Source organism: Lynx canadensis, chromosome D1 (genome assembly GCF_007474595.2).
Source record: "Lynx canadensis isolate LIC74 chromosome D1, mLynCan4.pri.v2, whole genome shotgun sequence".
Lineage (NCBI taxonomy): Eukaryota > Metazoa > Chordata > Mammalia > Carnivora > Felidae > Lynx > Lynx canadensis.
Window position 1 is genome coordinate 104,361,859 of NC_044312.2, and position 12,413 is coordinate 104,374,271.

The 12,413-nt window shown below is 45.5% G+C and overlaps 1 protein-coding gene across 1 annotated transcript in view; it reads right to left on the reverse strand.

Annotated features, from left to right (window-relative positions):
- Positions 1-1,707: 1,707 nt before the first annotated feature.
- PATL1 (PAT1 homolog 1, processing body mRNA decay factor) overlaps positions 1,708-12,413 on the reverse strand; it is a 32,171-nt gene continuing 21,465 nt past the window's right edge. The window contains exons 14-19 of the mRNA XM_030331297.1: positions 11,933-12,081; positions 10,497-10,656; positions 5,973-6,128; positions 3,935-4,026; positions 3,686-3,835; positions 1,708-3,344 (exon numbers count right to left, since the gene is read on the reverse strand). Of these exons, the coding sequence (XP_030187157.1) occupies positions 3,323-3,344; positions 3,686-3,835; positions 3,935-4,026; positions 5,973-6,128; positions 10,497-10,656; positions 11,933-12,081 (729 nt within the window). The 3' untranslated portion in view covers positions 1,708-3,322. The remainder of the gene's footprint in view (positions 3,345-3,685; positions 3,836-3,934; positions 4,027-5,972; positions 6,129-10,496; positions 10,657-11,932; positions 12,082-12,413) is intronic.

A 12,413-nucleotide genomic window follows, 5' to 3' on the forward strand; every position in this document is an offset into this window, starting at 1 on the left:
GTCTTCTCCTTACAGGATTACATGCACCGATGTCAGCTTTTAGCTCTGTGTCCCGTTGTCGTAAATTATTTCAGTGCATCATGTAATCTGATTATTGTTGACATACATTAACACGGAGGTTAAGACCTGCTTTTACTGGTTACTCTTGAGTCTTAAAAATGACTTTCTAGGCACCTAGAACAATCTCTCTCACATACACTACGACTTAAAAGTCAGGAGTTACTGTAAGCTATTGTTCCATTCATAAAGTAGGAGCACATTTCTTAAACTCAGTCTTTCTCCCAAGAAATGCCATGTATTTTCTGGAGAAGAGCCCGCATCTCTGACTGGGGACTGTAATCTGGAGAGGAACAGGCAGCAAAGCCTGAGCTCCTTTCTTGGCTTTTCCACTAACTGCGGGGGCTCGGAGGCAAGTGCCTGCCACCTGGGAGCTTCAGCTGCGGGCACGTGGGCCACAAGCTCCCTCAAGCCTCCCTTCCTACATTCTGGGTTGTCTTCTGGAACGCGAGGGTGCCCAGCCTGTAACACCGCGGCACCATCAGATGAGGCCTCGACGTTGTCTTCGTAAGACGGGAGAGGAGGTGCTCCCGGGAAGACAGCCTTAGTCGGTCCCGGCAGCCAGAACATCCCGAGTCCCCTGCTCCGCGGCACACAGGCGACATCGGCTCAGGCAAGCTCGTTCCCCTCGAGGAGCCTGTCTTGTCTGCTGGTCAGGAAACATTTTCATGCAAGTAGGTGCCCAACAAAGTTAAAGATCTCCCTCTTTATCCTTTAAAATTGTTATCCTTTTAAATGTCTTTCTTGTTTGCTGAGGTCTTCCCCCCAAACGAAAGGTCTCTAGTTCTTGCCGAACCAGGCAGTTAAGCGCAGCATAGAGACCAAGAGAAAAATCATTTGCCCGGGAAGACGAGTGCAGCCGTCCAGACAGTGGTGGTGTTTTCAGCCTGGCGCCGCACGCACGCATGCCCAGGCCGCCTCCCTGCAGGTCCTCGAGGCCTCAGCCTGGTTCTCCGATGGCTCCTGGAGCTGCACGTGCTTTTGCTACCAGTTCTCACACGAACACAACGGGGACTGGGACGATTCTGCTCTTGGTTTGGGCCAGAAATTGCTTGATCCTGAAAGTTTTGTGAGAAGATACGGTGAGGGAGAGTCTAGCGCTCACACCACGAGGAGGGGAGAGAGGGGTGACAGTGGAGTCTCTCATCCGGGGCATGTTAGGGTAAAAAGAACACCTGAGCCTGAAGTAATTAACACAGATTTACTACAAAGAATCGTCGACTCTTCTCCGTCTCTGCTGAGCAGGCGAACTGTGCGACGTAAGAGCTAACAGCCGCGGCAGCTTTAGGCCAAACTTGGCTACACGGAGCCTCCGGAAGTCACAGGACGCAGACGGGCTGGTGTGCCTACTACAGCGCAGAACCTTGGCTTGTAGTGAAAGGGTGCGCGGGGGAGGACTCAAAGCACCTAGGTTTTTCAAGATAAGTTACCACGTAAACATAAGCTCTTTGCTCCGTGTCCCTTACAACATTTAACAGGGAAAATCCTCACCGGTCCCCAACACCGAGAGCTTTGCCAGTCCATCTCAATGGGCCGGAGACACAGGTGAAATCATACAAATTCAGACAAGAAGTAACACGAAGCAGAAATGCAGGCACATGGTTTTTCAAGTATACAATTTGTTTTTATTTACAATACCCTATAAAAATGTAAATTTAGAAACTTTAATTTTTATTAATTAGAACCAAACAAAAAAGAGAAAGCACAGAAAGGAAGAAATAATAGTCAAGTATTCACTTGATCAGTTGTGAGGGGAAGGGAGGAGAGGCGCATGGTGGAAACAGTCAGTAGGTGAGGGCAGAGGGAAGCTAGGTCATGTCACCGCGGAGCAGCTGGTGGGGCCGGGGCTACGGAACGGGGACAGACAGATGGAGAGTGAGGACAGCCGGTTACAACGGAGGGCTTTCTTTCATTGTGTTGTACAATACATGTATGTGCAAAATGTTGATTCTCTTTAAACATCATAACCTGTCCCCTCGCTAACATTTGAAAAGGTGAGAAGAGCAAAAAGTGTATCAGGACAGTCATGAGAAACAGGCTCTGATTTAACTGCCTTGAGGGCTGAGATCACTCGGGATCAAACCCCTCATCCTGTGTGGCTGCTGCGCGGGACAGGGACAGGTGCAAAGGACCGCGGGGGGGCTGTCCCTGCCGGGACGCAGAGCCAGGCCCCTGGCTGCCTGGGAGCGGGGGCCTGGAGGTGAAGGGGGAAGGACAGCAGGTGTGTCCGTGGCGTGGAGGAGCCCGCAGAGCAAAGCAAGCCGAACTCCGCTTCCGTGGCTACCGTTGGAGGTTGCTACCCCCGACACCAAATCAGAATGGGGACGAGGGAAGTAAAAGCATGGCTTACTGAAATTGTCTCAGGAAGACAGAGCGAGTGTGCAAACGCTACGCTGCGGAAGCAGGCTCTCGTCCGGTTCATCGGGGGCAACCCTGCAGGTCGTAGAGGGGACAGGCCCCGGGGCGCTGCCGTTGTAGCCGGAAAAGGGCTTAACCGTGTACGTTTTCACTGAGGTGGACAGACACCGAGGAAGTACAGCGGGGACGAGAGACAGGACTTCTCAGCCTAGAGCTGGGTGTCAGCCAATTAAGAGTTCTGATTTTATTAACGTGCTGCATACCCTGCGTTTATATTAAAACAAGTAGAACCCACCAAATTAATTACAGGATGGACTAGAAACAGATTAAAAATACATCAGCTGGTTTGTTTTTAGAGGAGGGACGTGTCAACTACGTATTTCTCAATCTAAAACTCTTTCTTTACGGATCCTCTGGAGACCACACGAACGCGTGCAGAGGGGGCGTGCGCGCATATATGTATATATTGGTTTCTACTTAATTGGTTCTCCTATAGTCGTATTAATACGGGGCAACGAAAGAAGACTTTGGTAGGATGAGGGAAGGAACCCTCTGGCAGGCTACAGTCTACTGTGACCTGGAGCGGCGGTGGTGGGACAAAGGGAGAGATTATATTTGTGTCTCTAGGGCAAAGAAAATGCACAACTGGGAAGACCTGAGGGACAGCAGGACATGCAGAATTGTAACACAGGAGGTAAGAAGAAACCAGAAGGGTCACCCAGCCAAATTTCACAGAGCAGTGGGGAAATACCTGGCATTCAGAGACGACCCCTGCCAACAGGAATCAGTCCCACAAGACGCTTTGGGGAATAAGCTACCTTCCCTCCCTCATTTAAAAACACTCCATTGTGATGGCGGCAGTGCAGGTGGCAGCCGAAAGGAGGTACAGGACACATTTGGAGATCTTTTATCGTATCCCCTGAACTAGCCTATGGGTATAAAGAAAGAGAAAAAGGAAACTTGTGTAAACGAGTTAAAACAGAAGGCAATCTTCTGCATCAAAGTCACACCCTTGTTAGAATTCTTGTAACAGAACACCCACAACCTCTCTCTACCCTTAGTGAGCTCTAAGGGTGCTGCTGCTCCCGGTACGGGGCCCGGTCTCTGGCAGATGCTTAGAGATTTCCTGACGGTGACACAAAGGTTGTCCTCTGTGAGGTCTTCCTACTGTCTTCCACTACATTCAGCCCTAGGCCCCTGACCTCCTCTCCTCGGGACTTCTAAAGTGCCAACTTTAGAAAGATGCGGAACTCTCCTGTTTCAAACTTACTGCAGCTTGGTTTCCAGCAAGTTCAGTTTCTGTCGGTCAACATAGCGAGAAAAGAGGGATACCAGGTTTGTCGGTATTGAGATTGGCTTGGCCAGGGCCGCTTGGGGAATCCGCAGAAGTTCTCGGGTCGCCATGAACATCACCTCTGTCCTGAAAGGTAACCCGGTGAGAACCGATAAGGACGGTATAAGAAAAAGAATAAAAGATTATTCTGAAAAGACTGAAAGGAGAAACCCAACCCCGACTGACCACTGGTTGTTCTGTGTGGATTCTGTAGCAGGCTCTGAACTCTGTAGGTCTTCCCCACGGCTCAGGATGACGAGGAGCAGTGAGAGGCCAAACTACAAGAGGAGACAGGGGGACTCAAAATTAGCACCGCATCCGTCCTCCACCACCACCGAAGGGATCCCAGTACTAGATGGGGAACGGCACCAGATCAAAAGGACCCCACCACAGTGCTGCGAAACGGGGCAAACGTCAGACAACCGTGAACTGGGAGGCCGAGTCCTCCCGACTCTACTTCCGGCAGAGCAGCAACAGGCATGCTCCACGAGAGGGGAAGTCCCTCTCTGCTCGCCCACCCCACCATGACAGGAGAAGCTAGTTTCCCTGCCACGGAAAATGTGCAGTTAGATTTTCTCCTGTTCGCTACAATGGAAACAGATTAAAAAAGAAAATCAAAGACAAACCTGGATACAGAAAATTAAAGTTCACAGCAAACGTAAGGAAAAACACTGCACAGATTACGAGATTTTGAACTAAGAAAAAAAGATGTTACGACTGGTGGGAAAATGTACAAAGAAAGGTAACCGAAATGATCAGGATGTGAAGGGATTTCCTTAAATCTCTGTAAAAACTTTCCTTAACAAAGGATACACCTACTGGACATACAAAGGCTTAGACGAGATGTTAAAAACAGAAAAAGGATACACGATACATCCATGTTTCTAATCTAACAACGTGCTTTGAGGTTAAAGATTTGTTTCATTAGATTGGTTTTATCCGGTGGACGTGTGGTCTGAGGAGGCACAGAAGGAAATACAAATGGGGACGAGTGGTACAAGGTTAAATGTAGAAGTCATAGCTACACTGGATCTGAAGGGAATCCCACCTTTCTGAGTTTACCTCACAGAGGACAACCTTTGTGTCACCGTCAGGAAAACGACACTGGGCTACACATATAACCTCTTGTCTGACTCGTGGTTTTCTATCACCTTTATCAACTTTAAACTCATAGACTGAATAACGTGGAAGGCCTATAAGCTATCCCTCCAGAATCCCCATCTTCTGGCCCCCGAAGCACTATCACCTCTCGGCCCCGGATGTACCGCCCTCAGTCACTCTTTGGCGGGTTTTCAGGTGCGAGGGAGATAGAGGCCTTGACACTACTTTCTCTCTCTGCCAGCACACGTGCCCACTGTGGAAAGGCATGACACTGAAGGTCACAGCGGTGCACTCATCTGAGTAACAGGACAGCCCTGGAATCGACCTCGTCACTTCCACTTCCAGGTCAGGAAATGGGCTCGGCAAAGGAAAATCATCTGTTTGGTGTCACAAGCCTAGAAAATGGCAGGCAAGGAATGGAAACCTGCTGAGAGCTCACGTCTTCTCTTCTGTTATGCTTCCTTTGCACGTCTCTGGATCGTCAAACTGATGTAAATGAAATATGAAATGGGATGTCTTCTACTATTTAGTCGCACGACCGAGAGTGTGGATTACTGACCCAGTACGTTCTCGTCCCCATGTGAGAACTCTGATTTTATCTGAGGTCACACCGCTGTGAACTGAGAGATGTTTCCCAGGCTTCTCTGCAGTGACGTGTGGCAGGTGAGTGGAACCTGGCCACTGAGGTTAAGCTGCTGGTTAGAACTCCTGGAACAGGTCCAGACAAGGCAGACAGACGGCAGATATCCACCGTTTGGCCCCTCTGCACGCACCTCTCTTCCTGATGCAAAGTGGAGCCTTGAATTCAACAACCGGCACGGAGCCTGAGGGTCACCAGCACGGCAGCCACTGCTAAGGCTGCAGAGAAGGCAAACCAAAGGAGCCTGTGTCCCTGAGGGCAACGTGGACACCACACGAAAGCTGTTCCACGTGAGATACAGAAAACCCTATTTTGCTGAAACCTTCGTCCTTCCTAGCCTCTGTCACCAGGAGCTCAATGTAACTTCTGACTGAAAGAAGCCTTTCTTTTACAAGTTGCCACAGCTACAGCAGCCACTATTTGTATCTACAACTCAAATCTAGAAGTCTGGCAAAGTTCAGGGACACAGGAGGGCAAGAGCACCTTGTTCTGGAGCACAGCAGCGAGGTGAGGGTTAGAGGGCGCTGGCGCGGCTGCGCTCTGAGGTAGGTTCATTAGCTGTTGCAGAAGGCTGGTGACAGTCACTGATGGAAGGTGATAGAGCAGGAGGGAGAAGGGACTCAGTAAGCATGGCAGCACCTACAGAAAACAGAGAAAAGCATTACATCCTGGCCACTGGGGTGTCAGTGGGCGCGGACCGGATGGGGGTGCTCAGCTGTGCACTCAAACGGCCTCAGGCAAGTTGTAACAAAAAAGGGTTGACGAGTCTAGCAGGTACTTCTGGGTCTTAACAATGGATTCGGAGGTGTCTACTGAGAACTTTTTAAAACTCAGTTTGTGCAGGAAACATGACTTGTGTAAACCAAGGGTGTAAAATCACTTCTCAAAGAGCAAGATTCATGAGAAGACATCAGTGTTTTAATTCACTCCACAAATACTGACTGAAATACCTACGGTGTGTCTGGCCACGTGGGTTAAAATGAAATGGTAAACAGGACAGACCTTCAGGGAGCTAAGGCTCAGTGGGGAGTCACAAGTATATGGGCACTTTCATTATACCCTGAGAAGCACTGGGAGACAGGGAGATCCCGAGTCCTCAGAACTACCCAGAAGTACTTTCAGACTTCACTGGATCTTGTTTGATCTTTATAAAAGCTCAGTGAGGAAATGGAGAAATGATAATCCAATTTTCACAGATTAGACAAGCTAAATGAAAAGGGCCTTGGTATGAGAAAAAAAAGGGGGGGGGGCTCGGTGTTCAGAGTGACATAGCTAACAGAGAGAACCAGAATCCAAGGCCACTGAGTCGTTCCCTCCGTTCCGCCCCAAGGCCCAGACTGGAAGGTGAAAATACAGTGCTACCAATAAAACTAGGTTCTAACACAGGTAAGGAAATCATGGGTGCTCCCAGCACTCAGTGTCCACGGTATAAAAAATGATGGCTGGTGTTACTTCAGATGGCATTCAAGGGTGGCGTTCAAGAGTAGACTATCTGTGGGGCGCCTGGGTGGCTCAGTTGGTTGAGCATCTGACTTCAGCTCAGGTCATGATTTCACTGTCCGTGAGTTCGAGCCCTGCATTGGGCTCTGTGCTGACAGCTCAGAGCCTGGAGCCTGCTTCGGATTCTGTGTCTCCCTCTCGCTCTGCCCCTCCCCCACTCACACTCTGTCTCAAAAATAAATAAAAACATTAAAAAAAAAAGTAGACAATTTGTGATCTACTAGTCTAAATAAACACAGCTTTAACAACGAAAGCAGCTTTAATCATACATAAAAGTGAACAAGTGTATGATGATGTCTGTGTACCCATCACCCAGTTTCAACAATAAATCATCAGCATCCTGCCAGTTTATGTTTCTCCTAAATCATTTCATCCGTAAATACTCTACTTTGGATCTCTAACAAGACCTCTTGCTGTATTACGGCACCTAACAAAATTAAATCTCCTCCAAATTCAAATTTCTTCACTTGTCTCAAAAATGTCTTTTAGCAGTTGACTTATTCTAATCATGATTCCAACAAGACCCACACATTGCATCTGGCTGGTAAGGCTTTTAAAATCTGTGAACAGGGGGCACCTTGGTGGCTCAGGAGGGTCTGACTATTGATTTTGGCTCAGGTCATGATTTCATGGGCTCTTGAGTTTGAGCCCTCAATCGGGCTCTGTGCCCCCTCCATTGCTTGTGTTCTCAAAAGAAGGAAAGGGAAAGGAAAGGGAAAGAAAAGGAAAAGAAAAGAAAAAAGAAAAATCTGTGAATAGGTCCTTTGCCCACTGCCCGTCTCGTCTTGTTATTTAGTTGTTGAAGACACTGAGTTATCTGTCCCATAGTTTGGATTTGGCTACTTGTACCTCTGTGAGGTCACTTAACAGCTTCTACTAGCCTCTGTCTTTCCGATAAAAACCAATGGTTAGAATCAGAGGTTTGATTAAATCAGGTTTAAGTTCCCTGGAGGGGGGTGGGAAGACGAGGGCAAGAAAACTTGTGTGCCTTCTCCTGCATCATGTTAAGAAGCACAGTGTGTGGGCGCCCCCCCCCCCCTTAGTGATCAGATGTCTGCTCCTGCCCCAACCACTGTAAAGTTTCCCATCCACCTGTTATCTAATGCCTTTTGCACCAGTAGGCACTGCTGTCCAGACTGACTGGCTATGTTGTTAGGGGTTGTAAAGCGGTGATCTTCTAATTTCATCATTTCTTTTGCATTTATTAGCTGAAATTCTTCTATGAAGAACCTTCTGTTATCAACTTTCTGGTTACTGTGATACTTGGTTGTGATGGAAAGGCAAGATAAAGGTTTGATTCTCTTTCAAAGTTTACCCATTCTCAGAATAATGAGTTCTGGATGGCCTAGCAATCTCTGAAGGTGATTAATATACTTTTTGGTATCATTATGAACTCATTGAATGAAAAATCTTTAATATATTTCAATCCATTGCCGTACTTTTTCTTTCTGATGCAAATTATCCCATTTTTGGCCAACAGGAGCCCCTTCGGTTTGGTTTGTGCAATTTTACATGGGACCCCAGTAATCTTTTAGCTTCCTTACTTTCTGGCATGAGATAGTCCAGGATTACCTTGTATATTTTGTGCTGCGGAACTGCTAGTTATTACTTCAAGAAATGGTATTTGGAAAAGTGGCCTAGGACTCTAGTGCATATAGGTAAAAACTCCACCTCTGCAGTTAACCAAGTTTTCCTGCTCAGCAGGTACCTCCACTCAAGCAAGCATCTTTGAATTCCTAGCTCCCAGCACCTAGCTCTAGGTGCTGTATTTCTGGGACCTAAAATAGTGCCTGGTTCACAAAGGCGTTCAATATTTACTGAATGAATAAAGCTCTCCCAAACTTGTCTCCACTGATGAGTTACTCTAAGACTGAGTGCCCGCCTCACAGCCTAGAACAATCTATAAGCTGTCAGGGGAGCTGTTGCTTTAGTCTTACTTTTTCGAAGATAAACCTCAACTCCTTAAACTTCACTCCATTTTTCCTTCTTGAAATCCTTAAAAAATGTGTCTGTCTCATCCCACTTCACTGTTCTTGATGAAGGCTCCACTTGGCATTACTTTCTTCTATAGGTGCTACAACTTCACAAGGAATTTTTCAACTCAGAAGGAGTTATTATTATTACTTCAGGAGAAGTAATGTTCAACTCTTTCATGCCATACCACTTACAGGGTATCCTGGCATCATGTTTTCTGTGGACCAACACCAGATTGTTCTTAATCAACTCACAGTCTATTGTAACAGACTCACTCTCATAAATTCTAACATTCTGAACCTCACACTTGGTAATGATTTCCCTTTATGCTGCCTTTATCAATTTCTTGCTCTGAACTTAAGACTATTCTAAATATTGTTAATCTTTCGAGTGTTACGACAAGAAAGAGCAATTCTTTCTTACCAACAGTTAGCTTCTAAACTTCAAAATCATGTTTCAAATTCCAGACTAGTTTAAATTTTTAATGTTCGTTCATTTTTTGAGTGAGAGAGACAGTGCGAGCGGGGGGAGGGGCAGAGAGAGGAGACAATCTGAAGCAGGGTCCAGGCTCTGAGCCATCAGTACAGAGCCTGACACAGGGCTTGAACCCATGAACCGTGAGATCATGACCTGAGCTGAAGTCGGATGCTTAACCGACTGAGCCACCCAAGTGCTGCAAATTCCAGCCTAGTTTACATCGTGACGATTATTAGTTATAAGCACTGGCTTGATTCCTGTGGGATATCATTCAACTAAGGCTACAGGCGAACGTTCAGTCTTGATAACAGCCAATGAGTGATGCTTTATATCCAGCAAAGTAACCAAGACCGTAAGTGCAAATTTTCATGAGCACCAGATTTACCTGGGGACTCTCGTTATAGATACAAAAGCCCTGATCTTTCTTCTGTAAATTCTGGTTCAGCATGTTTGGAGTAGAGCTAAATTATCTGCTTCCTAAGAAATTCTGATACGCAACACAGTTTTGCAACTGCATCAAATAAAATGGGATTTTTTTTTCAACATATGAAATTTATTGTCAAATTGGTTTCCATACAACACCCAGTGCTCATCCCAAAAGGTGCCCTCCTCAATACCCATCACCCACCCTCCCCTCCCTCCCACCCCCCATCAACCCTCAGTTTGTTCTCAGTTTTTAAGTCTCTTATGCTTTGGCTCTCTCCCACTCTAACCTCTTTTTTTTTTTTTTTCCTTCCCCTCCCCCATGGGTTTCTGTTAAGTTTCTCAGGATCCACATAAGAGTGAAACCATATGGTATCTGTCTTTCTCTGTATGGCTTATGAAATGGGATTTTTTGCTTTCCTCAGTTTAGGAACTTGCTCTGTTGGGAGGAAAAAAATGGGATCAAGAATATAGGCCTGGAGTAAAGTTTTGCTTTAAATAATCAAATCCTACTGCCAAAGGTTAGACAAAACTACAGAAAAGGGGAGAGGAGAGGAGAAGCAATTTGGATTCTAGAGCTCTTATCAACTGTGAAGACCCAAAGGAAAGAAGTCCCACATGGGGGATCATCACCTCATCTTGGGCATCCTTCTTGATAAGGAAAGGGAGATTCCTGGCTGTTGTCATGAGAATGTCAGCTGCTTGCTCTGTGGAGAGGAAAGGAAGAATACGGGCAACCATTCTCTTCCCTTTTCGGATACACATGATCTGTACAAAGTGGTCATCACTTGGCCTGCAGGGGAAGGAAATGCTAACTTAGGTCAGCAAGAACAGTGCAAGGCGCCCTTCTTCTCCGCTTACATGTTACTGAACAAATATACTGTACTCATTTTTACCCTACAATGACCTGTGCCACAAAACAGAATTACTTCTCCAACTCTCAACCAAATAATAAAAAGTAATTTTTCAAGTTTCACAAGCATAGAAAATCATCACTACACAAATGTATGTTAAAAAGATGTGGTCGAACTACAGGCATTAATTTCCTTTACGTTTATGTAACTTTACAAACAACATGATAATACAGCAAAATCTGAAAACCTACGTAAGCAAAAAGGATATAAAAGCATTCATTTCAGAGTTAATTTTATTAGTACTGTTATCATTTTTTAAGAACCTTTTTGCTGTATGTTTTTTCATTAAAAAATGACTCCATAGAATTCATATGACCTTGTTACTTTTTTCACTCAACAAATTCTTGTGACGTTTTTCCATGTCAATAAATATACTTCAGTTACATCGATTTGATGACTGCCTAACATTCCCAACTATGGACAAACCCACATTTATTCAACCAGTTGCTTGTCAACACAACTCCAGAAAAGGTGTGTTGAAAAGAAGGTACTTATTCTTATGTTCTGGTTTGTGTATGTCCTGGCTTAGAAGAATCATCAATTCTCTTCAATGAGCAAAGGGAAATGGAGTTATCAGGACAGAGTCCTCTTGCATTCATCAAACACACACTTAGGGTTTATAAAACAGTTACTGTTAGCAAGATCCTGGGCAGAAGAGACAGATACAGAAAAATAGATATATTAAGGAGCTTAGGCCCCACTGGAAGACTGACTGCTTTCCATAGCATGTGCGTATTCTATGGAAATCCCAAGGAAGTATAAATATAAATGTCTATACTTTTCATCTCAGTAGAAAAGATAATACACAAAGATTACAAGCATGAACATGCTAAAATAAAGCATAAAGCAAGTACAATTCGTAGGCTCATAGAAACCAAACCATGTTCCCCACTACGTCTCCAGTGCCCAGCAGACAGTGAATAGACGGGTGTTGAATATATGAATCCAGAATAAAGAGATTTTCTTTTTCCTGGCTGGGAAGGATTATGAAATGCTTTATATGACATGGCATTTGAGTCAGGCTGGAAGGATACACTCTGAGCTTCCTGAGATGGTAAGGAAGGTCAGCCAAAATACAGAAATGTGGAAAGCTCAGGTCAGCCGAGTGAGGACTCCAGCTGGCCTCATGTGTCCCTCCAAGTGTACAATTCTTACCTCTCTTGTCCAGGCAATTTCCCCCTTAAGTTGTCATACATGCAACAAATTTTGTGCTTTCTTTCATCCGCCAGGGCAGGTCGCTCTTCTTCTAGACTTAGGAGATACCGCCTTTCATAATCCTCCACATCAAGGAGTAAACTATAGGTCTGAGTGAAACACAAAGCAGGCCACAGCATGCTGGGTCAGGATCAGAGTATTAGATAAACAGTTTCACAGTTTAGGACCCCCACGTAAAGACAGAAGACTGAAAACGAATTGTAATAAGACTGAGAGGAAAAAGGTGCTCTTTTAAATCCAGAAAAACATAGTGCAGTAACTTAAAGAATTCCTGTCTGCTGTCCCTCCTTTATTTTTTTTTTTTTTTAATTTTTTTTTTTTTTTTTAACATTTATGTATTTTTGAGACAGAGAGAGAGACAGAGCATGAACGGGGGAGGGTCAGAGAGAGGGGGACACAGAATCTGAAACAGGCTCCAGGC